The following is a 27471-nucleotide window of genomic DNA, read 5'->3' as shown; positions in this document are numbered from 1 at the left end:
ACTGTGATGCAGAGTGCTTTGTCTGTTGCTGTGAAAAATACAGGGATGAAGCCTGCAGGGTTTTTCATGTACCAGACTATGCACAAGCTGCAGGATTGGTTGAACGGATGAAGGGGTTGTTAAAAGAGCAGTTGAAAAAATGAGGAGATGGGAACCTTTGCCCATGGACTGCCCATCTCCCAGATGTGCTCCATGCCCTTAACAATGGCCCATGGGGGAAATGGAAACCCCCTGGCTGTGCACGGCTGCCCCCAGTTTGCAAATCCAACCATGGGCAGTGAGACTTGGGCTGCCTGGGAAATTGTTCTCGCTGTGATGGCCCCTGGCAGGGCCAGCCCAGAGGCTGCAGGGCTGGGCCTTCATGCATTGGAATTAATGAGGAGAAATTCAAAGCAAATGAGAGCTATCAATACCGAAACAGGAATTCAGATTCCTCCAGGACACTTTGCTTTGGTAACTGCTCCCTTGGAGCTTGGCCTTGCAAAGTGTTCATGTCACGGCAGGAGGAATTGATGCAGAATATCCAGGAGAAATTACAGTAATTCTGTGAAACAATAGTGACCAGGATTGGATTATTCAACCCCATGACAGGGTAGCACAATTATTGATTTTGCAATTTTAGGAACGATTGTGAAAAAAGGAGCTCCAGCTCCAATCACCACCGTTTGTGGAGATAAAGGGTTTGGATGCAGCAGTCCTAATAATGGAGCCAGAGTGTGGGTCCGGAGGCCAAATGGCCCTCCCGAGGCAGCTGAAGGAGCAGCTCCTGGGAAAGACAACTCGGAGTCCTGAAACCTGGGCAGGAACAATGGGAATGTGTCCCTGCAGCCAAGGATTGTGTGTGAGAGCAAGTAGATCTGACAGGATATTGTTTTACACATGCTGCCAGACCAAATCTCCCTGTTTGCCCCAAGGGCCCCTTTGGCAAATGCTCTGATCCACGGGGCTCCATGGGAAGGCTGCTGTGACACTGAGGGACTTGCACAGGAATTGCATCCAGGAGCCTGGGTGCCCCTCAGGGACTGGGACCCGGCCCCTTCCAGCCAGAGGGGAAAGGGCCCCCCCAAGCCTTGTTAGCCCCAGACAACATGGTAAAGCTGAACAGCAAAGGGCCTGGGGACATTATTCTGGAATTAAAAAGGTGCCAGCTCCATGGACAACAGAATTCTTGTTCCTAACTCCAAGGAGATTGAGAAAAAAGAATGAAGAACGGTGTCACCAAAGTACTACTGATGTCTGTAAGGTGTACCTTGATAGTCAGCCAGAATCTTTGTCTGCCACAAACACCTCTATTGTTTGACCAAGGGGTTAGTCATCAAAATGTAATGATGAGTTCTGAAGGATTGCTGAACTTCTTTTGTAATTCTTTGCTAATGATGATGTGCTTTGCTGAGCTTATCCTTTTGTCATTCTTTGCAGCTGTGCATGATATAAATGCCACAATTCCTTCAGTTGGTGTCTGTGTCTTTGGTAGTGACCCTGCCCACTGGTGAAACAGGGCCCTCTCTTGCCTAAGTGTTAGCTGGGAAGGCAAAGAGCCTCCCTCCAAAATTCCCCCCTTCCTCCTTGTTCCCCCCCTTCATACCTTGAGCATGATGTGCTCTGGTCTGGGCTGTGCCCGGGGTCAGTTGGGGTCACCTGTCCTGGCTGTGTCCCCTGCCAAGCTCCCCCGCAGCCCCAGCCCCTCCCCAGCGTGGCTGGACGAGGGGCAGGACAGGCCTTGGCTGTGCTGCAGCTCAGCAAGAACAAAACCATCTCTGCGTGCTCAGCGCTGTGCTCAGCACCCGGCCCAGCAGTGTCTCAGTGCCAGGGGCTGTGCCCTCAGTGCCTGCCAGGGCTTTCCATGGCAGCTGCCAGGCCAGGTGACCCAGGTGTCCCCCCCAGTGCCGCTTGCCATGGAAACAGTGCCCAGCCCTGCCCCTTTCTGTCTGGCTGACCTGGCCTTTGGCCCTGGCAGTGCCCTTGGCTGCTGGTTCCTGGTGCCTGAGCGGCCAGCGCGGCACAGGGCAGGTGGCCATGGCACAGCCCCCAGCAAGGGATCCCCTCTGGCTCTGGGCACTGACACCAGCCCTGAGCAAGGGGCCCAGGGCAGCTTTCCATGGCCACCAACCATCACAATGCTTTTGCCCAGAAAAAGGTACTTGGGCATCTGTAACTCTTTGTTCTTATTGTCTCGTATTCTCCTAAATCCTAATTTTCCACATTTTTATTACTTTAATTATATTACTGTTTTATAAAACAATTTAATTGTTTTATAACAATTTTTTAAAAGTTTAAAAACAAGTGATTGGCGTTTTTCACACAGTGCCCAACACAAACATCCCATGTACTAATGTTTCTGGGGGAGCCATTTACAACACCGGGGGGTCACAGGATGTGAAAAACGCCAATCACTTGTTTTTTAAATTTTTAAAAGGTTCATAGTAATAAAATGGTTAGAAAAAGAGCAATATAATTCGAGTAAAAATAACTTGGATAATTTGGATTAGGACAATATGAGACAATACAAACAAAGAGTTATGGACATCTGGGTACCTTTTTCTGGGCAAAAGAAGCCTGAAAAAAGACACACTTTAAGAGAGGATTAACCCTTAAAAACAATAACCTGTTGCATATTCATATACCTCATACATGATGCATAAATTCCATTCAAACCAAGAAGTCTGTTCAGTGTAGACTTCTTCCTCTGAATCCTGACGGCATCTTCAGGGCTGAGCAGGCAGGAAGAAGTTCGTTTCCCCTGATAGGAAAGCAATAAATTCTCTTTCTCTGAAAGATTTAGGTGTCCTGTGGCTGCTATCTCGCTGCAAGTCCTTTCTTTAAAAGTATCTCACATAGCATAGTTTTTATTTTAACATTATGTTATACCCTAAAACTAGATTTAACACACTACTTAAGAAAATTAATACAGCATAACTTTCTGACATAAACACATATAATATTCATTTGAATATTTGCAAAAAGCCAATCATAAAATACGCATTTTTCACACAGGAGGACTGGGCTCCCCCAGTTATTCCCTGTACAGGCGGGACCTCCCCTTCCCCTCAGACCTCTCCCGCCTTCCCCGCGACGGCCAAAGTCCCGCTGTGCTGCCCCCGGCCGGCGACCACGGCGACATCGCCAACCAGCCCGGGCCCCCGAGCTGCCCCGAGACCTCTCTGGCATCCACGGGCGACGAGCAAGCCCCGCCGATGGCCCCGATGGTGCCGATGCCCCCGCCCATGCCCCCGCCCATGCCCCCGCCCATGGCCCCGCCCGTGGCCCCGCCCGTGGGCCCGCCCGTGGGCCCGCCCGTGGCCCGCCCAGGGCCCGCCCGTGGCCCCGCGGCCGCCGCTCTGTCCGGTCGGGCCGTGCCCGGGCCGTGCCCCGCGAGCTCCGCTAGGCGGCGCCCCCGCCCCCGCGCTGAGGGGCCGCTGCCGCTTCCCGCCCTTCGCGCCCGCCCTCAGCGGCCGCCGGGAGCTGGGGCCGCTCCGCCCTTTTATCGGAGCCATGGAGAAGGAAAACCGCTTTAAATTGTTCATGCCGCCGCGCCTGAGCGCTGGGCAGGTGTCTGCGGGCAGATCCCAGGTGAGCGCTCGGCCGCGGGGCCGCTGAGGGCGGCCCCAAACCCCCCTCCCCGGCCGCCCCTCGGGCTGTGCTGCTCTGGAGGCCGCGGCTGAGGAGGGGACGGGGGGGAAAGCGCTGGGGCCCTTCCCCGGGGACACAGGGACAGTGCTGGGCGCGGGGAGTGCCCGGCACAGCCCGGGCTGGAGCACACACACACCTGCCCCTTGCCCCGGCACAGCCCCGGGCCTGGAGCACACACACACCTGCCCCTTGCCCCGGCACAGCCCCGGCCTGGAGCACACACACACCTGCCCCTGCGTGGGCCGGGACGCCTCCTGCCTACTCGTTTCTGGCATATGCACAGACATCTTCGGTTTGAATTTCAAAGACTTTTGTTCTTGTTTTCTATCAAAACTGAAGGGAATCATCTTCTCGAGCATCCGCTCTGTGCTGTAAGCCCGCGTTTGATGTGGGTAATTGAGCCCAGAGGGCGAGCAGGGCTCTATCGCCGGCCGGGGTCTGTGTACAAATCACAAACGGGACGGGACTGCTGAGGAACCGCCTTGAGCTGTTTTCTTTTCCAGCATCAGTCTCATTACATGGTGATGACAATGGGAAGATGTCAGCAGCTCACATCCCAGGCAGCAGACAAAGAACTTAATGTTACAACTTACTTTCAAAGTTTTTTGACCAATCACACAAAGCAAAAGCATATTGACAGTAGTTCTATCCAACCACTGTAAGCACAGGTACCTTTGGTTCAAACAATGCTTGCCTTTTTTGAATACAATACCTGCTGCTTGTAAGCCTTAAAACACAATGCACGGAGCTCCATTATTAAGCTTAGAACCTCCTAATATCTCGCTAGATAAACTTTTCTGTAACTTAGGGAGTTATTCTAGACAAGCGTTAATACACAGACCATTGTTCTATTTGCCCTTACTTTTCTACTTTTTAAATAACTTTTCTGCTGACCTATCTTGCTTGGCTCTAATCACAGTTCTGCTGTCTCTGAGGCTGCCTTTTGCAGCTTTCCCAAACCCCTCTGATTTGATGGATTCCCACAGGCCCCACTCAGATGCTGGCACTGCTGTTGGTGTCTTGGTCTCACCAGATCAGGTGTGCAGTGAAAATGTTCTGTCCCCACACTGAGTTATGGGAATTCAACAAGTTATTTTTTCATGTCAAAGCTCCTTATGAAATATGTTGAGATTCAACAGGATATTCTGACAGCAGATGAGTTAGCTGTTTACAGGATGAACTTCTGTGACTTAAAAACCTTGTGAAAGGGTATTTTCATGCTGAAACATAATCAGATATAGTTTAGAAGTGCCCTTGGAAGCAAAGCAAAAAAGAACTATCAACTACTGGTCTTCAAAAAAGTAATTGGTCTCCTTGAGTCCTTTGCCATGCACCAGGGCCCAGCCAGGCAGGAGCTGCTGAGTTCCCTGCATTGAAAGCTCCCCTTTGGCCACAGTCTATAAATCAAACTGCAGGACACCAACACTTTGATAAACCACTGGGCAGGAAGAAGTGAGTTCCAAAGCCATTACCAATACCTTGGGCTTTGAAATTTGTAGGCAGCTGTTTTATTAATGACCAATTCTATTTTCACATCATCTGTAGGGATTTTTTATGGATTTTATAATTCTTCTTTACAAATCTACCCATAAGGAACTAATGTTTAAATTTGTGCAGGGTTTGAACAGATGCTCAGATGATGACTTTAAGCTGCCATTTGATGTGTCGAACCGTGGCGAAATCACTGATTCAGGTACGATTGGAACATTTGCCATGCACCTTCTTTAGATTTTTATATATTGTCAAGGTTTAACTTTCATGAGTAGTCTCACAGTTTCATATCTGTAACTGTTAAATACAGTTTCACTGTTACTGTTTTTAGAAAGACATTGATCAAAATCTCTTCATGTTTCAGATACAATTTCACAGCAAGTGAAACTTTGCTCTGAAGTAGATGAAGAGGTCAGCTAAGTATCAACTCTGCACATCTAATTCCTTGGGGTCTTTTGAATTTGTTCCCAAACAGTGCCTAAAGCATTATTCAGTAGATATTTCAGGGCTAAAGGAAGTAGTCAAAAGGGAATAATGGTTTTTGTCTCCTGTTTAAAGCTGAATCACTTAGAGGGGATATTTGTGATTTAGTGAACATGCCTGGAAACAAATCTTTAAAAATTAAGGTGATTGCAATATTGCTGTTGTTCTTTCTTTGTTTCTTTGTCCATGAGCTTTAATTAGAGTAAGATTTAAACACTTAAGTATCCTTGTGGAACTGTATCTGAATATTCTGTTGAGGGGCAGAAGGGTTGAAGTCAGAGTATCCTTTGTAAAACTGAAGTAGATTATCCCAATTGCCTTGTCTGGCTTTGTTTTATCTGTAAAACAATGAATTCAGTGGTTTCCAGCCTTGTCTGGCTTTGTTTTATCTGTAAAACAATGAATTCAGTGGTTTCCTCAAGCACTGGATTCTTTTGACAGTGTCTTTACCAGCAGATCTCTGCTTTAGCACAACTCAGTCCAGCTCATTTTTTTTGCAATAGCTTCTGTACTTTGCAGCTACAAAACACTCTTTGCTACCACAAAAGAAAACACATTTCTTGCACTCTCCCTGCTGATTTTCATATCCCTGACAACTTTTTAGCCTTTTTTAATCCTAAGCTATTAAAGCACCATCAGGACTGGAACAAAACTGTGATGCAGCCAAAACAAGGATGGTGTTTGGGGGTGTTGTAAGTGAACCAAAGGGCCCTTTGGGCTCGTGTGTTGCTCTCCCTGCCTCGACCACTGGCCCAGCACTGCTTGTAGGACACTTTCAAGGTGTTCTAAGGGCACAAGGGTGGTGGTTTTCCTTCCTGCTGTGTGTGTGAGCAGAGAACTGCTGGGACACTTGGGTATTTGTAAATCCCTGGGTCCAGATGGGATCCATGCCAGGGTGAGGAGGGAGCTGGCAGATGAGCTTGCCAAGCCTCTCTCCATCATTTATCAAGAGTTGTGGCTCACTGGCGAGGTTCCAGATGATTGGACACTGGCCAGTGTGACACCCATTTACAAAAAAGGTAGGAAGGAGGATCCTGGTAATCACAGGCCAGTTAGCCTGGCCTCAGTGCCAGGTGAGATAATGGAGCAGTTCATAGTGAGTGCTATCCCACAGCACTCACAGGATGGCCAGGCTATCAGACCCAGCCAGCGTGGCTCTACGAAGGGTAGGGCATGTCTGACCAACCTGGTCTCCTTCTGTGACCAGGTGCCCCGCCTGGTGCATGCAGGAAAGGCTGTGGATGTTGTGTATCTGGGCTCCAGCAGGGCCTTTGGCACTGTCTCCCCCAGCACAGTCCTGGAGAAGCTGCAGCCCATGGCTTGGACAGGAGCACTCTGTGCTGGGCTCAGAACTGGCTGCATGGCCGGGCCAGAGAGTGATGGTGAATGGTGCTGCATCCAGCTGGCAGCCAGGCACCAGTGCTGTCCCTCAGGGCTCTGTACTGGGACCAGTTCTGTTCAATGTTTTTATAGACGACGGGGATGAGGGCATCGAGTCCTTCATTAGTGAATTTGCAGAGGACACTAAGCTGGGAGCTTGTGTTGATCTATTGGAAGGAAGGAAGGAAGGAAGGAAGGAAGGAAGGAAGGAAGGAAGGAAGGAAGGAAGGAAGGAAGGAAGGAAGGAAGGAAGGAAGGAAGGAAGGAAGGAAGGAAGGAAGGAAGGAAGGAAGGAAGGAAGGAAGGAAGGAAGGAAGGAAGGAAGGAAGGAAGGAAGGAAGGAAGGAAGGAAGGAAGGAAGGAAGGAAGGAAGGAAGGAAGGAAGGAAGGAAGGAAGGAAGGAAGGAAGGAAGGAAGGAAGGAAGGAAGGAAGGAAGGAAGGAAGGAAGGAAGGAAGGAAGGAAGGAAGGAAGGAAGGAAGGAAGGAAGGAAGGAAGGAAGGAAGGAAGGAAGGAAGGAAGGAAGGAAGGAAGGAAGGAAGGAAGGAAGGAAGGAAGGAAGGCTCTGCAGAGAGACTTAGATCAGTTGGATGGATGGGCAGAGTGCAGCAGCATGAAGTTCAGTAAGTCCAAGTGCTGAGTTCCACATTTTGACCACAGAAATCCCCTACAACGTTCCAAGCTGGGGACAGTGTGGCTGGGCAGTGTTGAGGCAGAAAGGGACCTGGGGGTGCTGCTGACAGCCGGTTGAATATGAGCCAGCAATGTGCCCTGGTGGCCAAGAAGGCCAATGGCTCCTGGCCTGCATCAGGAATGGTGTGGGCAGCAGGGGCAGGGAGGTCATTCTGCCCCTGTGCTGGGCACTGGTGAGGCTGCACCTTGAGTGCTGTGTCCAGTTCTGGGCCCTCAGTTTAGGAAGGATGTTGAGGTGCTTGAGCACATCCAGAGGAGGGCAACAAGGCTGCTGAGGGGTTTGGAGCACAAGCCCTGTGAGGAGCGTTTGAAGGAGCTGGGCTTGTTTAGCCTGGAGAAGAGGAGGCTTAGGGGTGACCTTATTGCTCTCTCCACCTGCCTGAAGGGAGGTTGTAGCCAGGTGGGGTCGGTCTCTTCCACCGGGCAGCACTGACAGAACCAGAGGACACAGTCTCAAGCTACAGCAGGGGAGGGATAGGTTGGATATTTGGAGGAAATTTTTCACTGAAAGAGTAATGAAGCACTGGAATGCTCTTCCCAGGGAGGTGGTAGAATCACCATCTCTGGATGTGTTTATAAAAAGACTGGACATGGCACTTGGTGCTATAGCCGAGGTGTTGGGGCAGAGGTTGGACTCGATGATCTGAGAGGTCTCTTCCAACCTCATTATTCTGTGACTCTGTGATTCTGTGTGTGTTCATGGCAAGATCACAGGTACTCTTGGGCAAAGTCTCTGAAGCTGCTTTTACTTAACTCAGCAGTGTCTGTCAGAAGGAGAGGAGAGAAATGGTGTGAAGAACCTGCTAGAAGGAATTTTGGCTTCACTGATAATTCTGGTAAAACTTTTTTTGATTTTGGTGGACTGCAGTTATCCATGTCTTTAAGCCCATCTATTTGGTGATGTCTGAAGGGGGTTTGGGATATTTCATTGTATTTGTTTCTCCTGTGTGCTCTGTAAAGCCTTTTGATACATACATAGAGGATGCACAAAGATTTGTGCATCCTGTGCATAAATTTGGGCTCCTGATCATATATCAACTTATATCACCATCTGTAGAAAAATATTACTCTTGTGATGTTTCTAAGAGATAAATACATTATCTCCAACAGTATGAATTAGATATTATGTACTATTAATTAGATAGTATTTGAGATTAAATTGTGGAACCTGTTTCAATAGAATACAGAAACAATGAATGAATTGTTCCCAAAACTCTACAAAGAGGCTGAGAAGATCAAGCAGTGGAAACTGACTGTGGAAACTGAATTAAACCAGAAAGAAAGAAAGCTCCAGGAAAATAAAAAGACTATTGAAGCACAGAATAAAGCCATTCAAGAACTGCAGGCCAGTATTGTATAGTATACATTAAATAAAGAAAGTTAAGTGCTTCCTGATTCAGTATGACACTATTATTGATACAATTAAATCTTAAAGACTGTTGCAGTTTGGTTTGTGTCTTGAGAAAATGATTATTTTGAGAAGGTGCAGGCACCTGTCCAGTGTGAGTGTTTGTCTGAAGAATATACCTGTGTCTCATTTGCTGCTAAATTATTGTTCATTAATTATTGCATCTTTCATGCAAAAGATGACTCAGCATGTAATACCAGATAAAACAGACTTCTGTCTACTGATGGCCCAAATTACATTTTCATGAGGGATTTGAGAAGTCAAAGTGCATTTCTAATCTATTTTTCAATAACAGTGTCTTTTTGCATTTGTTCCCTATGAAATTAGTTTGAAAATGAAAAACTCCATTTGAAACTGGAAGATGAGATATGTGAAAATAAAGATCTCTTGAAAGAGTAAGTAATAGAACCAAGTACATATTCTTGTGGTGGAAATAATCAGTTTCCATGTGGGCAGTTTTATGTAGCTGTTAAATTTTGAAGGTCGTTTCCATTGTTACTCCTTAGGTACACAAAGTACTGTGCACTCCTGTGCAAACAGGATATTTTTTCCCTCCTTTAGAGCTGCTGCTTCGAGGCATCTGTGTAACCTGCTCAAGGAAACCTGCACTCGCTTCACAGAGAAGACCAGCAAACGTAAATGCTTTTTTAGCTTTTATTGGTCAGGGTAAATGTAGTTCTAGCTTGCTCTAAATTCACAAACAGAAGAAAGAAGAAGAAATTTCTCGTGCTGTTCAGAGAAGTTCTCCAGTTGGGATCGACTGGATGTGGCTCTCAGAGTGAAAAGTGAATTTTAAGTGGCTCACAAAATTGGAAGTGAAGCCCCAGGTCTAACAGACTTTTGGTTTGTAATGCTGAATGCAGAGGGCTTTTGAAGCCAGTGGAATTGTTTGCTGAAAGGTGCCAGCCTGGGAGCTCTTTGGGTGCCCAAACAGTGACCCAGGGTTGAGGCCGTGCCCACAGCCCTGACTGGCCCTGGCAGCCGCTCCAGAGCAGGGCAGGGCTCCTCAAGGCTGCTCAGCCCATTGAAGGTTTGCAGGGCCACCCACACACTGGGAATATATTAAGACATAAGAAGTGACCCTTCATGCCTGTTTTTAGGCAGTAGAATCTACTCTAAATTCCCAGCACTCTCTAACAAATTTCCAGAGCTGACATTTCCTGTTTTCAGCCATCACACATTTATGGGGAGAAAAGGTCTTAACCCCAAGGTACAATGAGTAACTGGAATTCTTCTCATGCAACTGAACAAGCCAAGACAGTTGGACAACTTAATGAGGTTTAAATTCTTGAGGTTTTAAAATATGTTCTTGATTGGAAGTTCTACTTTATATGCAATTTAGAATTGTTATTCTAATCATTAGAATTTTACTAACTTGATCCTGGATACTTAAGAAGTGTCGATTTCTTTTTAGCCTTAATTCTAGAAACACTTGTATATAGATGGACTGTTCTTTTTTGATAGCTGTTTCTTTTCCTGTTCTCTTTTTAATTGTTTTCTTAGGAAAAAAATAGTATCAATTACAAAAGTGAAAGAAGGAAAATATGGACATGGAGTGTTGCAATTTTCCAATGACAGCTCTGTGGTTATAGGTATCTGCTGATAGGAAGAAATTCAGTGCTAAACCCTAGATTACAGTTTAGAAATACTAACAGTGTTGATACATTATTATTCAACAGCATTAATACTATAATAATTAATATGGTCACATCAACTGATCCAGAATTACACCTTTCACAGAAAAAAGTATCTTAGGAAGGAAATTTAAAAGCTGAGCTTGCTTAATGTTTCAATGAACTACACATTTTCCCTAGATTCTGTAACTTTTGGCACCATGTTTCATAAGGACTTATTTAATAAGAATGGAGCTGGTAATTCCTTTTTTAATTCATTATGCTGATTAAGTACAATGACTTGGACAGCTGGCATTCTTGTTCAAAAGAAAAACTTTCTCATATGTTCTTGCTTTGATAGATGAACAGGAAAAGGCAGAAACAATACAATTGTATGAGGAACTTCATAGCAACATAGAAGTAAGTGACCAGGCTTGATGAAAGGAATGTGAGTTATGTGAGCTGAGCTGAGTTCCATGTTTATGTTGGGATACTGTTTGTATCCATCATGTGTGGGTATCATGTCGTGTGTGATGCAGGAAGTTGGGTTTTCAATCCCTTTTCAAGAATGATTTTTGTGTTCCATAAAACACATTCAATGGAGAAAGTGCAGCAGTGTGTGGGATGTGGATCCCTGTGATCTGTGGGATGGGTGCTTAGTGCTGGATCACTGCAACAACTTCTGGCTTCTTTCTGGGCTCTGTTTCACCCACCTGCTGGTTCCTCAGAATGGCTGAGGTGGGCAGCAGCCCCTGGAGAAGTTCCAGGGTTTCCAGTATTGAACTTCAGATATTAAATTTTGTTTTTAGAGAATGACAGCGGCATTTGAAGAGCTTCGTGTGCAAGCAGAGAACGACAGATCGGAAATGAGTTTCAAATGTGAGAATTCAGTTTATTGTGTTTATGCAGCTGGCTCAATCTTGTACTTCATAGCTTGTGTTCCACATGCAGGGCCAGGGCAGACAGATGTGAAGGGCTGGAATGGTGAGCAGGTCACCCTGAGACACTGGGACCCTTCTTTTATTCATGCAGCCTTTGTTCACTGCCTGGCCCCTTCTGTTGCTGTTCCACTGGGCCAAATTTGGAACTTTATCTTTCAAACAGTCACTCAACATTGAAGTTTTGTCTGTGAAGTACAGTCTAGAGATCAATACCTATTTCACATAGTTGGTTTATTTAAATGATAATGCACTAGTGTATAGCTACAGAAACTTTAGCTAAATGCTCTCTCTCTGTATGTATAGCCTGGTGTGTTCCTGTTTCATTTTCACATGCTCTTTTCTGTTTGTATTTTGATTATAAAATCAAACATTGCCTCAACAATTACTCTTGGGAAACAAAAGGTACAGCTGTACAATTCCAAGCAGTCTTAAAGTGGAAGTTGTATTGAACTTGGAGTATATTTCAGCTAGAATGTTAACTGTGGATGTTACTGTATCTCAAAAGTAAAAGAAGAAGCAGAAAAAGTGGACAAGTTTGAAAAAGAATGCAAACTGGAAGTCAGTCAAAAGGAAAAGCAGGTTTGCTCATTTTACCATCTCATATGTAGAGCTTTGTTTGTGACTAAAGGGGCAATGCAAGAGCCAAGGAGTGTTTCTGGGTATTAGTAAAAAAGACAAAATAACATCTGAAGCTGCATTTAAGTCAAATTCTGCTAAGTTTAGTGATCTTTCAGTACCCTTAGTCTACTGAATTTATGGTTTGATTTTGAATTGGAGAACTTTTTTCCTTAGAGTAATGTGACTTGATCAATATTTGGCTAAGATTATATCTAGCCAAATATTTTCTGTCTGTCTGTCTGTCTGTCTCCCTATCTATCTATCTATCTATCTATCTATCTATCTATCTCTCTATCTCTCTATCTCTCTATCTCTCTATCTAACTTGAATGACAGCAAAATGTCTGCTTATCATACCTGGGGTACAAATGAAAATTAACATCTGTCCCTTTTCCAGACTTCATGATGATATTTCTTGCATTTTTCTAGATTTCAGCTCTCACCATAGAGAGAGATGAAAAAGATGATGTCATAAAAGACATCAAGGCTCAGCTGCAGACGTCACAAAATAAGATTGCTGACTTAATGGGAGCAAAATGTAAGAGTTCTGCCTGCTGTGTTTAAATGTAATTGTTTATAGAATTTAAATGTAATTGTTTATGATTGTTTATTTATGAGATGTAATTGTTTATAGAAGCATAGGAAACAGGGTCATGATGGTTTTATTCTGTTGCTGGTTGGCAGCAGAATTTTGGGGCCTTGAAGGCCTTATTTTTGTTTGGAGCAGGAGCTGCTCATGTGGGAGCAGGACTGGCAGGGTCGTTTTTAGGGTGAGTCAAGCACTGAGAGCTTTGGAAGATTGGAAAGGGAAAATATGTTGCTTCAGTTTTGCAAATTTACAGTCAGGCAGATGTCACTGAGGAAACTTACTTTTCAGAACTTGATTTTCAATACTTTTAAGCCATCTATATTCAAGTTTTATCTATTATTTTATAGTATATGATGTCAGTACCATTGGTCCTTGTTAAATTCTTTAAATGTATGTAATTTTCCATTTTTAGCAGTACTTTTTAGTAAATATCCTATTTTTAAAAATATTAACATCTTTTTTTGTTTAGTACATCATGAAGAAATGTTAAAGGAATCCCAGGTCAGTAAAGAACATTTGAGGGCAGAGCTGGAAGAGGCTAAAATGTCATTGCAAAAGGCAGAGGTACCCCTTGCTTATAGTTTTACAGTAGAAATAGACTAGAGGAGTATTTGCATAAATAATTATGGATACTTTAGACATGAAACAGCTGTAGCTGTTTGTTGCAAAACATGTTTAGAAATGATCTCATGTCTTGAAGGTTACTCAAAAGAACTTGGAAACTGAGCTCCAGACTAGAGTGAAAACATTAATTCAGGTTACTGGAGAAAAGGAAGAGCAGGAGGAAGAATGTAAAAAAATGAAGGCTTTGCTTGCAGCCCTGACAGAGGAGTTTGAGACTTCTGTTGCCAATTTGAAAAGCTTGCTGCAAGAAGAGCAAAATAGGTAAATTAATGAGTTTCAATTCCAAGAGTGATCTTACAGGTTGCAGTCTATGACAAAATCAAGAACAATTGGAAATGAAGCTGAAATTTGGAGGTTTTTTCCACACAGTGGTCTAAATGCAGAGAATTGAATGTAAATTTTTTTGTTGGTGATAGTTGATACTGGTCTATAAAAAGTAAATTTTTGCCCCCTCCAACTTTCATAATTCTGTCTTTAAGAAATAGAGATTTCTGTAGGTATATATTTGTTTACTTTTATGTCTACTGTTCTGAGGTTGTAAAAGTGTAATTTGATATGTGTTGCAGGCAGATAGATCATCTGCCTGTTGAAAGGTAAATGTTCTTAAAGTGCTTGTGCTAAGACTTTGTCTTATTGTCCTTGAAGTTTCAAATGCAGTGAGTGCTTTGTACCCTACATTTGGGGTTTTTAATTTACCATTTTCTTAGATTAAAGAAATATGAAGATGATTCAAAGCTGCTTACCTTGGAGCTCCAAAAGAAATCTGCTGAACTGGGTAAGGCTTGTAGAAAGGCAGAAATGAGCCAGGCAGTAATAAAAATGCTTTCTGCTGTTGTCTGGAAATGGACTGTCTCTAGTAGGTGGAGAAATGATTTTACAGTACCTGTACCTATCAGGAATGCCTGAATTTATTTTGACTCAGCTGATCCCTTTTCTTTGGGGGTCATTGGTACTGGCAGCAGCCAAAGGGCAGTGCTGTGCAGAGCTCCAATAGTGAGACCATTCCTGCATGAATTCTTCTGGAGGTAATTTTGGTTTCCAGCTAAGAGCAGCAGCACTGCAGGTGCCAGGAGTGACTTCTGTAGCAGAGATAAAACCCTCCCATTGAGGTTTCTGGGACCCTCCCCGTGCTGGAAGTGGAATGATGCTGGCAGGGGTTGTCTTTAAATATCATAAATGTGATGTCCTGTGCTTTCTAGGGATGTGCTCCTTAGTCCCCAGAGTAAGAGCTCTGCCTTGCTGCTGAGAACTTGCAAAAAATACCAGCACTGTCAATGTGCACAGAGAAACCATTTGGAAGTCAGTAACAACTGGTTTCCTTTCTCAGCATATCCATGTGGTACCTTCAGCAGTTCAGATTTTTTTCTGGAACAATGCAGGTGCATCAATACTTGCAGAATACTCTAGTCTAACAGTCCATGGTTTATTTGAAGTTATACTTGTGGGAAATAATAGGCTCTAAACTTTATTTAAGATAAATATTTAGTTTCTCTTCAGATAGAGATTTGCTAATGTCTGAATCATTTTTCAAGTCTACATTTAGATTAAGTCATAAATTAGCTTTTCAGCTTCTTAACTTAATCCAACAAGTTTTGAGAACTGGGTATTGCAAAAGGGTAAATGTTTTATACTGCCTGCTAAATATGAAAAATCATTTCTGTTCCATTAATTTTACATTCCACGTGCTGTAGAAGAGATGACTAAAGTAAAATGGGATAAAGAAGTGCAACTTGAAGAGCTGTCAGAAACTCTGGTAAATGTTCATTTTATTAATCTCATGGCATTTGCTCTTCATATGAAATTCCTCTTGCTTTGTAAGTATCTTAAATGTCATAAATAAACACCATCTAGTCTACCTTAACATTTCTACTAAACTTTCTCACACACAATTTCAGTGTTTTCTTTAAAGAACTTTTTATTGCCGCTGTTTTTCTTGTCTCCTGTGCTTTTGGTTTTTCTTGTCTCCCATGTTTTTGGTTTTCCTTCTCAAGGTTTTTGGTTATTTCCTTCTTTGTTCATGCCCATTCAAATGCCACTCCCTCTGCATATAAAGTTTTCCCCTTTGTTCTTCCTTACAGGAAGGTAATTAGCTCTGGCCTCTGTGAACCCTGCTGTACTGTGACACAGGCCCATTTTCTGTCACAGAAGTCTCAGCTATATGAAATACACTCTGAACAGAGGTTTCTTTTCATTATGATTTAGATTTACAAGCCTAACAAGAATCCATATCACTCAAGTTAAGATAGTGGGAAATCAGGTGTGCATTTCACTGTGTTTGCTTGTTGTTCTCATCTGTGCATTGAGTGTTCTGAACTGAGTTTCACTCATTTTCTAAAATGGGCAAATTGGAGGACTTTGACTGAAGAAGAGTCTTGAGGCTACTGTAGAAAATATGCAGAGAGAGAAAAATGTGGAGAGAGCAATGAAAATGCTCTCCAGATGAGAGAGGTCTGAAGTAGGGCAATAGTAACATATTTTAGAAATAGTGAAGTTGCACATCATGACTTGTACACAAGTTTATGCATAAGAAACAGCACCCAGAGCAGTGTCCCACCCTAATTTTGCAGACCAGGTAATTAAACTCACAGCAGGGGACAGACATGAACAGCACTGGTGTCACAGTTCACTGTCTCACAGCACTTCCAGATCCCAGCAGAGATTGGAAAGATCCAACCTGGATAATCCATGACATGGATGTTGTTGGGTTCTTCTGAAAGCCTTGTGCTCTTAGTTCATGTCTGATAACCTCCAGCAGTTGGAGTTTGCACATGTAGACTCAAAACTCTTCCTTTTCATTTTGCAGAAAGAATTCCAGGATTTGAAAGCACAGCTGACAAGTACAGCTGAGAAGGAACAAGATTATTTAAAGCAGCTTGTGACTCTGAAAACAGATCTTGAACAAGAGGCTATGACCATTTTGAAAATACAATATTTAATTAGTTTTGGTGGAGTTGCTTTAATCCACAGTGAAATGAACTAGGATTGTTTTCTAATCAAACTTTTGAACCACATATATGCCATTAATTCTAGACTTACATTTCTAAATTCCACTTTCTCTATTTGTATGTATTCTATGGCATATGTAGTTGTTCCATATCTCTTTGACTTATTTAACAAGAAGAGAAAGTTTCTGAATTCATGGTTAATCTTGCTTTGAACTACATCATCTTCACTAACCATTAGATTTATATAAAAGTTGACTCTGATTTTCTTTCCTTCTTCTGTCACCTTTTTACATCTCTCTGACTCTGCTGCAAAGCTTCTATTTGTAGATAAAGGCCTGGACTTCTTTCAGCATGGAATAAGACTTGATAACGGGTATGTTTAATTTAAAAGGAGATTTCAAAATGCATCTTCTTATTCCTCTTGGCCATTTGTTTGAAATTAGGTTAAGGAATGAACAACTAACAGTGTATCTCAGTAAGCTTTCACTAGAGAAAGAACAAACAGCACAAGAGAAAAATGCTGTGGCTGCAGAAGTCAAGAAACTGCAAGAACAACAAGAGGCAAGTTGTAAACTTCCAGGTTTCATGAAAGGACAATACTCAATTTGACAAATTACTCGGTTTTACAAATTAGATGATGAGCTGCAACATGACTTGGGTCTGCAGAGTACCTGAGCTGTTTTTTGTGTTTGAGTTGGAAAGGAAGTGTATTTACACTTGTGAGCAAGGCAGGTCAGTGTGCTTTGGATGTCTTTGAATTTTTTAAGAAGTCACTTTGAATTTTATTTCTTTGCTGACACATGGGTCTTTATTTAGGATAGTAAGAAAAAAGAAGAAAATACAAAGCAGTTAGTTGAAAATCTAGAAGAGGCAAATAGCCAGCTAAGGCAAGTAAAAACAAATATTAATAACTGATATTGTGAAAGGAAGTAGACTCAAATAGTTAGTTGTGTTCAAATGCTGCTTTCTGGGATTTTTTGATTAATGTTTTTTCTAGATTATATAGCTAAACAGAAACTATTCAGAATTGCTGTTGGCCAAGTAGAAATTTTCTCAGATCAGAAATACCAATTGCTGCAGGAACAGTGTTTGCCATCATTTTGTATTACATAGTAGGAGCTGTCTTGTTGTGCATTAGACATCTCAGGTGAGAAGGAAATGAAAATGGAAGGTGAAGGTCATGGATTAAATGTGACAAGGCAAAACTGGGTAAGAGTTACTCTCTGTATCACCAGTTCAATAGACAGGCAGCTCCCATGTTTCACAGCTGCATTGCAATAGTCCAGGTTAGGATGTATTTTCCTTGGCTTAGCTGGAACATCTTTTCCTACTTAAATAAAGTATGCACAGTTCACAGATTGACTGTACTGGGCATGTTGCTGCATTTTAAGAACATTTTCATTGAGCAGCTTATGAAGTTCCCATCAACATTAGCAGCTCTTTTTAGAAAATAAAAGAAGGGTTTATTAGAAGTACTGAAAATCAGTTAAAGGCAAGAAGGAAAGATTTACAAATGCTTGTTAATTTGGCACTTAGAAATGAACTGGAGTCTTTGAAGCAGAAAATGGCAAAGACAGGTGAAGAGGTGAGAAGTACACTGGATGAAAGAGAAGAAAATGTATGTCATGTGTCATGCAAATATCTTACAGAACCTGTAGGACAGCATTAAATGTAAAATCTGTGTTGGGATTTTTCTGCAAAGCTCTGCCTGGGGGATGTGATCTCTGCCAGAGGTTTCTTCTTTCTCAGCTGCTGCCAGCTGTGCCATTGTGTGTGCACGTGCTGAGCCCTGTTATTTCAAAAGCCAAGCACAGTCACGGGGATGTTCACTCTTTGCTGCAAGTTTCATATTAAAGATTTGGTTGTTTTCAGGCCAACAGAGAACCTGCTTTTCTGATTTTTCATATACCCACACAGTGATGGATGGGCTCTGGATTAGCTTTTTATATGTAGCGTGAGTTTTAGCTTAAATAGATTCAAACATTTCTACTTTCTTTCTATTGGTTCAAAGCAACCTGGGGTTTTTAGCAAATTTCAGAATTTCATTGTAACAGTCAAAGATTTACAATTGTCATTTCAGGTAAAGAGTACTGAAAATGAAATTGCAAGAAAGGAAAACCATTGAAGATTCTAGAAAATAATTGGGAAATTCATTTTTTCATGGATGTAGGGAACTTCATACAAGTGTATTTTTAAATTGTGAAGATATTGGGGATTTTTTTCTTCTTTCTTAAGTCTCTAACAACTAAGGAACTGGTTCACTGCTATTATTTAACATCTTATGGTACTTTATGGCTAAAACTCTGATTATTCTAACATGTCAGCTGGTGTTGCAGTCCCATTGGAACAAACCAGACTGGTGCAAGTGCAGGTTTGAGAACATTTACAGGAATTGCTCACATAGGGAGTCATTTGTAGAACTTACTAATGAATGTCTGAAATATCTCTTTCAGATGAACAATTTAAAGAAGCAGGTGGAAAATAAAACCAAATGCATTGAAGAGTTGCAGCAGGAGGTGGGTAGAGATTTTCATTTCACAATACATAAACACATTATGTTTTGGGTTGCCTTTTCAGCAGGTTTGTGTCTGCTGTGATATCTTTAGATCCACCTATGTAATTTAAAAATTCTCCTTTCTTATCCTAACCCTGAGCAAATTAGGGAGTCATCTCAGGAATCACTTGATTTGTTAAATGTGCCTTAATTTGAAAAGAGCAATTACAAAAATAATGTCTTTAATAAACTTCATTTTTCATTTAGTGCATGGTGTTATTTTTGTACTTGTAGTAAGTATCTCAGTTACCACTAGTAGAAAATAATTCTGCACTGGCACAAACTGTAGTAACTTCACTGTAAAAATAAAGAACTTGTATTTTTTGTCATGACATCTTCACACCTTCTGTCAGCAGCGTCTTAGTTGTAATTCCCATTCTGCACCTCATTTGTTATTCCCTGCTCTTGCTCAGGAGGAGCCTTTCTTAAGGTCATGAAGAAACAGTAATTATCACAGAAATTAGTTGAACATTCATTTGTTTGAAGAATTGTTCTGGAACCTGAGCTGCACAACACAGAGTTATTTGCCTGATGAGAGCTGGAATTTCTTGATGCAGTTAAACCATTACATAATTCTATTTACTTATTAAGGTACAGTGCTTGTTTTGTTTTATTTCAACAGAATAAGGTGCTGCAAAAGAAACTTACTGCAGAAAGCAAGAAAAGCAATACTTATGAAGGGAAGGTAGGTTTAAATAACATCATGTAGAAGATGAGGTGAGTGTTTTTAAGCCCCACTGTAAGTAATGATAATACTTGTTCAATACGTTCTGAGCTGCTTTGGGATCTGGGATACAGACTTTGCAGGAATGAGCTCACAGTTTTTAGAAGATGCTTCCATTTTTAATCATTGGGCACTGACTGTTGGACATTTAAGAGATGGATTCACGTTGCAATTCATGATGTTTCTAATCTGTTCCTTTTTTTTTTCTTTTCTTGATAGTGGACTGAACAGGGTTCAGCAACCTCATTGTAACAGAAAAGCATTTAAAAGACATATACATATATGTATATATATATTACTTTTTTAAGGCTGTTCTTTAAATGTGTTCTGCAGTGGCAATCCCTCTGATGGGAATATTGTGTCCAGCTTTGGGTACTGCACTTGAAGAAAAGTGGACTTTTTTGAGGATATTCATATGATAAACTTAAAAGGAAAAACTGTAATCAAAATGCACAGCTGGGAGAAAAATGTACCATAAAAGCTGTGAAAATCTGATACAGATTTACAAGAGAGGGAATCAAATCTCCATCTGTATTTGTTTTTTTCTGAGGCATTCACAGCATTTAGGGTGACTGCTTAGGGCAGTCTTCCCCACTGGGCTGTTGCCATTCTTTCTTTGAGTATTTTCCAACTCACTTCAGGCCAAAGTTCAACTCTTTATTAAAAAAAAAAAGCTGAACTTTTAAATAGGAAACGCTTTAATCATATACCTGAACAGTAACAGTGTGTTTGTGCTCAAAAACAAGAGGTAAGAAAAAATCATTAACACAGTAATTCCTAAACAAATAACAGCAGCAATTCTGCATTCTCAAAAGGTGAATAAATTGCAGATAGAGATGGAAAAGATGAACAAGCAACATAAGGAAGCAGTTGACATCTATCAAAAAGACATAGAAACAAGAAAAGGAAATGAAAATAAACTTCGTGAAGAGGTGAGAGGTGTTAATTTTTACTGCAATTTAATTTTTTTAATTTAAAATGTTTTTATGAAGCTTTATTGGCCAGAGTCCTTGCTCTTCCATTTCAGACATGAATGGAATTTGTGTATGCCTGTGAGCAAAGCTTTAGTACATGAGGTGCTTAGGCTGACGTATTTGAATATGACTTTGAAAATAAGAACTCCATTAAAACTTCTTGCTTTCAAGATATAGTTCAAAGAAATTCCACCCTTGGTATAAAGTCAGCATAGTTAAATTAGATTATAACTTCTCCCATATTAGTATTTTTCTGCCCACACTTTTTTTTTTGATGGCAATGCTAAGAAATGTTAGGGCAGAGTGCTTGAAATGGCCTTTTGGTTTGAAGTGAACTTGCCTGCCATGGCTGTACCTTTGATCTTGCCCATTTTAACAATCTGCAGAAAAGATGAGGGATTTGAAAGGGATCTTAAAAGCAAATAAAGCCCAAGTGGGACTGCAAACTTTGCACCCACAGGGGAAAGAAAAAATTAAGATTTAAAAGAAATATATGGTTATGTTGATGAATGAAATGCAATTTATTACTGACAGGTAGAAAAGATGAGGTTGCTTTGTGATGAAACAGCAATGATACAGAGAGAAACTGATGCCAGATGTCAGCACAAGATAACTGAGATGATGGCACTGGTGGAAAAGCACAAGGGAAGAGATTTTCCTGCTTGCTGTGGTTTGCAGTGTGTGATACCATGTTAATGGCATGTTTATAACTTGTGATACCACGTTCATGACCTTTCCAAAGCAGAATCAGGCCTGAATCTGGGAAAAGGAAGCTGAACACATGCTGGACTTTGCATCATCTAAAATCAAATTCATTTGAAGATTTTCAAAAGATTCCTATGGGCAGATAAATTCCATTCATCTAAACTTCTGGGATTTTTAGATGTTTTTCAGGCTTCCTTTGATACCATCTGAGTGCAATATTTTTCAGTATCAGTTTGGCTCTTTCTCTGAGATGACTTAGTGACTGTCAGCAGTTTAGCCTGACACATTTTAGTTTTCCTTTCTGTTCCTCTATTTTGCAATATCTTTAGCAGATACATTAATAAAGATGGCACAGCTGGCTCTTAGTGCTGAGCCCATATTGCTGCACAGAAATCAAGCACTCTCTGCCAGTCCACAAAATAATACTTGAATTGAGCATTTTCTGGTTTACAGTTTCTGCAGAAGCATCAATGAATCTTTTCTTTCTGAATCTTAGAGCCTGGTTTGAAAGAAATGCTGTTTTAAGACTGGATAACTCTATAATTGTAACATTTAGTCACATATTTTGAGTTTGTTGTTGGTTTGGTTTTTTTAACCCAGAATGAATATGATAAAATGGTTGAAGAAAAAGATGCAGAGTTAAAAGTATATAAAATGAAACAGCAAAAGCAGTTCTCATCAGCAAGAGCACTGGTAAGGAGTACTTTCCAATGTTCAGTAATTCAGTGAAGGGGCTGATGTCCTTGTGTAGTGGTTTTATGCTGGCTAAGGGCCAGGCACACACAAAAAAAACATTCACTCATTTTTCTCTGCTGTAGTTGAGCAGAGGAGGGGAAAGAAAAATTCAAGTTGAGATAAGGATTAGGAGAAAAACTCTTTGAAGGTAAAGCAGATTCAAACTTAAATAGCATCAAAAATGTTATTATTAATAGGATTAAAAATGGGTAATGAGAATTAAAATAAACCTTTAAAACACCTTTTTTGCCAATCCCTCCCTCTTGCCCCCCGACAGCACAGAGAGACAAAAGATGTGATCTTCAGTCAGTTTGTGACTTCTAAAACTCTTTTTTCAGTTTGCTTAGAGAGTTTCTTTTTCCTGCTGTGCTATGGGGTCTTTCCCACCAGAGACAGTTCTCTGGGAACTTTTCCAGTGTGGTTTTAATTTTTACCAGTAGCAGTCCCACCCAAGCTGCTGCAGCAGATCTTATTCTGGGCACTAAAAACTCAAAATGTTTCTAAAAATGAATTGGAGTAGCAGTGTGTTTGTGTCTGCTCTTCCAGACAGTGTGTCATGCTCTGACTTCCCACTTGGAATAGGAAACTTTTGTTTTAAATATTTCGATTGTGCCCTCTCACCCCTGTTCTCCCAAGTGTTTTAAGGTCTTACCTTGAACATTTCTGATCAAGTTCCTGTTTCTTACAGTGCTTCAGTCTTTTTTAAACAAGCTAAAGCAAAGCTTCAAGTACAGGGCTGAAAAGCAAATAGAATTCTCTTGTGTATCTAATGAGTGTCCCTGTTAATTACTGTCTCACTTGGGACTGTTTTCCTTTTTCTGGGCTGTGCATAGTTAACCCTGTCCTTTATTTAATGGTTTGTAGGAAAATGAGCTGTCATCTTTGAAAAGTGAACTGGCCTCCCTTAAGGAACAACTGAAAGCAGAAATTGAAGAAAAGGTGGAGTTTTTTATTCACTGAGCAGTGGGGGTGAGAGGTGTGGCCTGGGCTTGTGCTGTGGGAGGAGTTGGATAAGAAATGAAACTCAACAGAAAACAGGGACTTTTGAATGCTGGGGTTGTGCTAAATCTGGTCATATATTTGTGTGAGCTTTGTAACAGTCTGTGATTATAGATTATATATAAATTAACAACAAAACAAAACTCTCCTTTATTTTAGTTAATTTTAACTAGCTAAAGCAAAAACTTCCCTAAACTGTAGGGGTTTTTTCAGTGACTTTTGAATGCGGGGGTTGTGCTAAACCTGGTCATATTTTTGTGTGAGCTTTGTAACAGTCTGTGATTATAGACTGTGCTCTGTAATTACACCAAGGAGATTTTTAACAACTGAATTCAAAGAAATATTTCCTTGCTGTCACATAACTCTTTTGTAGGAGAATCTTGTAAAAGAGCAGTCTCACAGTATGATTCCTGAAAGTGAAAAGAAACACAAGGTAACTTCAACTTTTTAATTGCTTTTAGAATTTGGTAGTGTTTATATGTGTAGAATCAATTGAAGTGCCATGATAATTTATTTGCATTCAACAAAAGACATTGGAATGCTTTGGACTTCAAACTTTTTAAAGAAAATAAAAATTTATGTTCCTGGGACTCCTAATCCTTGTTTAGATCTATACAGTGAATCTACTCATGTAAAAATAGAAAGTCTCCAAATTATATTCCTAAAATTAAAAAGGTAAAAATAAAAAATATCTCCTTCAGTGCAGGAAGCCCCTTGGGCAGTCCAACACTGAAGTTTTGTAACTCCTAACAGTGAATTTTTCTTGTTGCATTTTTCTGCCTGTATTTCTTACTTCTCTGTAGATGATTTTTTTTCCCCTGGGATAAGAAGGGATTTTAAAGGGTCCTACCATTCCATGGAGATATTGGACAGCAGTTTCTGGAAGGGCTCCCACTGTGTAATTTTTCTTGCTCAGTTGTTGATTTTTTTTATGTCTCTGGAATTGTTTTACTCAGTCTTAAAAGTGTCCATTTGTAAAGGCACTTTTCCTCTATGGAAGAGAACAAAGCTGATCTAGCTGTAAAAATGGTCAAAGTATCAAAGTAGTCCTGACTGCAGAACTTACCCTTCTTCCCTGTCAGGAGTTCACTTGTGGGTTTCATATTGGAGCAATGGAATCCAGCACCACTTTGATGTTATCTGTCTAAAAAAGGACTGCACTGGACCATTCAATGCTTCTCAGTTTAACTTCTCGTGAAAAGACTATTTTAAGTAACACCAATCTTGATATAGCTATCAGTCTTTCTCTGAAAGCCTTTTCCTGCAGTTTTGTTTGTTCCCATTTTCTTTGATGTTTGATATGGTCCACATGTAGTGGCTACAGTTCAGAATACCCTGAATTTCTGCAGATAAGCATGAAGAACTGAAATACAATGTGCCATGAAACTCAGCTCTTCCATAGCTTCCCCTTCATTCTCCTCATTTGGCAACAAAAATAATATAAAAAATGCTATTTCCAGCCCACCCCACTTTGTTTGGGTCATTGCTTCATGTTTGGATGGAAAGAGAAGAGTTCCACCATTTCTCTCAGGTGAATTCTTGGACACTCAGACTGTAAACTGGCTCCTGAGTTGGGCTTTAGATTCCATTCTTACCCCATAAAATAAAATCTAAAAATAGAAACGTTTTCTTTCCCAGACATATGCTATAAAGACTCCTCCAATGGATAAGATGCACAGTGGAAGAAGCACAAACCTGCCTTCAGAGCAGAGCAGCAGGAAAAAGCAGAAAGTGCTTGTGCAGCTGGACACTCAGTCAGACAGCTCTGAGCACACTGACCTCCTGGTAAGAGTCAGAGAGCAAATCCTGTGCTGAGCACTTCTTTGTGCTCACTGCTGGCTCTGAGAATGAAAATAAACAGTTTGGGCTTCCACATTCAAGCCAATATTTATGTGTCTATTTTTAATTGATTGGTTCTTTCTGGAATTGTATGTACATAATTAACATTCTTTTTATTGAACTGTTTCACCTTATAATGACATCTTAATTTTTTTATTTTTCATAGTTTAATATCCTTAGGGGGAAAGAAAAAGTAGTTTTTAATATAGTGTGAGTAAGTAACTTTTTCATTTATTAGAGCATAGTCTCGGAAGAAGAAATGTTTAAAAATTTGTACAAAGATTATCCACAAGCTTCGCAATTACATTCCACAGCACCAAAAAAGGTATGTTAGCCTTTCCTAAGATTAAAGCAAGCAGTTAATCAGATTGTTTACAGAAACTAAAGGATGGCTTTCTTTTCCTTCCTGGACCCCAGCTCCATCCAGTGTGAAATCTCCAGGCTCTGCTCTGAAACTCAAAACCACGAGGAGAATGCGCGAGGCGGGCTGGACTGTGCTCTCCAAAATGGACAGGAAAAGGAAAATTAAAGATGTTGTAAAGTTCTTTGCTTAAAATGCAGAAATACCCAGTGCCCTGGCATTGCTTGCAGGGTTGTTTTTCTCTCAGAGTCAGTGCTTTGTTGCATTTTTCTGTCATACTCAGTGTGTTCAATACTGTGTTCATTCCTTTACACATATGAACTTTATAGATCTGTAACTGCAACCCCTGCAGAGCCTTTTCCACCTTTCCTCCTTTGTGCTTCAAAATGTTGGGACAAAAATTGGCCAATTTTAAATTTTGAAATAAATAGAACTGCATAGAAAGTTGTTTCAAAGCTGTTTCTGGCATTAGAAATTCTGGTTTTAAAGAACTTCTGTTCTTTTAAATTTACTCCATTTTTCTTAACACATAAATCATAGTGAAAGAAATGTTGCTGTTCAATGTATGTTCTTTTACCTGAAGTCCTCTTGCTTTTTCCTGCATTTTAATGGCTTTTAGACCTGTCTTTTTAGACTGTTTTGTTTTCAGTATGTTAAAATGGTTTTGAAACTTCTAAAATTGCAGTAGAATTGCTTGTATTTAAAAAGATTTCAGCTTCACAAGGAGTAAAAGATGCACGGTATAAGATCGTGAAAACAATGTTAAGATGCCATTAAATTGTTTATCTGAAATATCAAGTATGGGACTATTTGTTATTGCTTTAAATATTTGAACACAGACAGAAATCACCCACCAGCCTTCCTAGGGACCAGCAGAAGTCCAAGGATAGATTAGAACATCTATTTCTGTATTATTCCTTGATTAATCTTGGTTTCAGCGACAAACAGCGACAAACCCTACTTCAGAGCCTAGACATAACAAGGAAACTACAAGTACACGTTAAAATATAATGCAAAATCAAAAATCCCAAATGCAGGTGAAGTGTGAAGCAAAATAGATTTGTTTTCTTCTTTTTGTTTAGTCTTAGGGATAGGCCAGTAGTTTGGGTTCCTTATGTTGAGCTGTTGAGCAGCGATGTAAATGAGATTTGTTATTGTATGTAGCTAACAAATATTGTGCAAAAATCTGGAAGAATCTGCTGTGCTTTCCCCATGAGCACTTGAAAGTGAAAAATGGAAGTTTGTACTGCCCACTTCTGGACTCAAACAGTAACTAATCAGCTAGAGCCTTGGTATTTCCTAGGGACATGAATCCATGGGATATCACATAATTCTCCTGATCCTCTGAGTGTGTCCTGTGAGGTGCTGTGTAAATCACCTGAAAAAGTACAAAAATATTGCCAGCAACACTGCAGAAAGCTTGCAGGAAATGCAAGCAGCAGGGAAGGGTGTAAAATCCCATCTGCCCGTTTCTGTGCCTGATTTTATTTATGGGCTGAGGGTGCCCTGCTTGTTGCCATGGCCACAGTGCACAGCTCCATCTCTCCTGTCTCCTTCTCTGGCCTCAGGCCCAGTTCCTGGGAGCACCCCATGGGGGAGAATCCAGGCAGTGAAAGAGACAAAGAGCCCAAACTCCTGGGCTCAGACTCAGACAGGTCCATGGGGGAAGGAAAAGCTGTGCAAGGAAGCAAAACCAGGAATTCATTCCCTGCTTCCCGCGGGCAGGTGGGTGTTCATCCGTGCCCAGGTGAGCAGGGCTCCACCCCAGGCAATGGTGACCTGGGGACACAAATGCCATCACTGCCAGCATCCCCCCCTTTCTGCTTCTTCCCCCTCTTTCCAGACTGATTCTTCTTCCACATGGTCTGGGAATGCCCTGGGGTCAAGTCAGGTCACTGTCCCAGCTGCGTCTCTGCCCCTTTCTGGTGCTCCCCAAGCCCTCGCTGCCAGGGCAGGATGAGGAACAGGAAAGGCCTCAGCTCTGGGCAGGAACAAAACCCTCCTGGAACCTTCCCTCTGTTTCCAGGCCAAATCCAAGCCCTGCCCCAGAGAAGCCCCTGGAAGGAAGTTCAGTCTCCCCAGCCCAAAGCAGTCCCCAGTGCCCATCCCCAGCACCAGGCACTGCCTTCCCCAGAGCGTCTCCTCTAGGAAAGGGATGGCTCAGCGA

At 41.5% G+C, this 27471-nt stretch overlaps 2 protein-coding genes across 2 annotated transcripts in view; one reads left to right on the top strand and one right to left on the bottom strand.

Annotated features, from left to right (window-relative positions):
* Positions 1–27471, bottom strand: part of LOC118700569 (nucleoporin NUP35-like) — a 183174-nt gene that overhangs the window by 115237 nt on the left and 40466 nt on the right. The gene's annotated exons all lie outside the window — the stretch shown is intronic.
* On the top strand, positions 271–26102 carry LOC118700550 (synaptonemal complex protein 1-like). Its single transcript, XM_054518026.1, has 28 exons — positions 271–277; positions 3052–3345; positions 3377–3570; positions 5248–5323; positions 5486–5532; positions 8435–8512; positions 8857–9021; positions 9412–9479; positions 9646–9719; positions 11059–11117; positions 11507–11576; positions 12144–12217; positions 12685–12793; positions 13314–13408; positions 13545–13729; positions 14176–14243; positions 15160–15221; positions 17230–17300; positions 17950–18031; positions 18867–18929; positions 19590–19652; positions 20507–20623; positions 21971–22063; positions 22970–23044; positions 23478–23537; positions 24743–24889; positions 25182–25268; positions 25361–26102. The coding sequence occupies exons 1-28, from the start codon at positions 271–273 to the stop codon at positions 25373–25375; spliced, it is 2598 nt and encodes an 865-aa protein (XP_054374001.1). The 3' UTR covers positions 25376–26102.

This window comes from Molothrus ater, chromosome 31, assembly GCF_012460135.2.
Source record: "Molothrus ater isolate BHLD 08-10-18 breed brown headed cowbird chromosome 31, BPBGC_Mater_1.1, whole genome shotgun sequence".
NCBI classification, from domain to species: domain Eukaryota; kingdom Metazoa; phylum Chordata; class Aves; order Passeriformes; family Icteridae; genus Molothrus; species Molothrus ater.
Note: the sequence above shows the minus strand (reverse complement) of the source record. Positions and strands in the feature narration are given on the sequence as shown.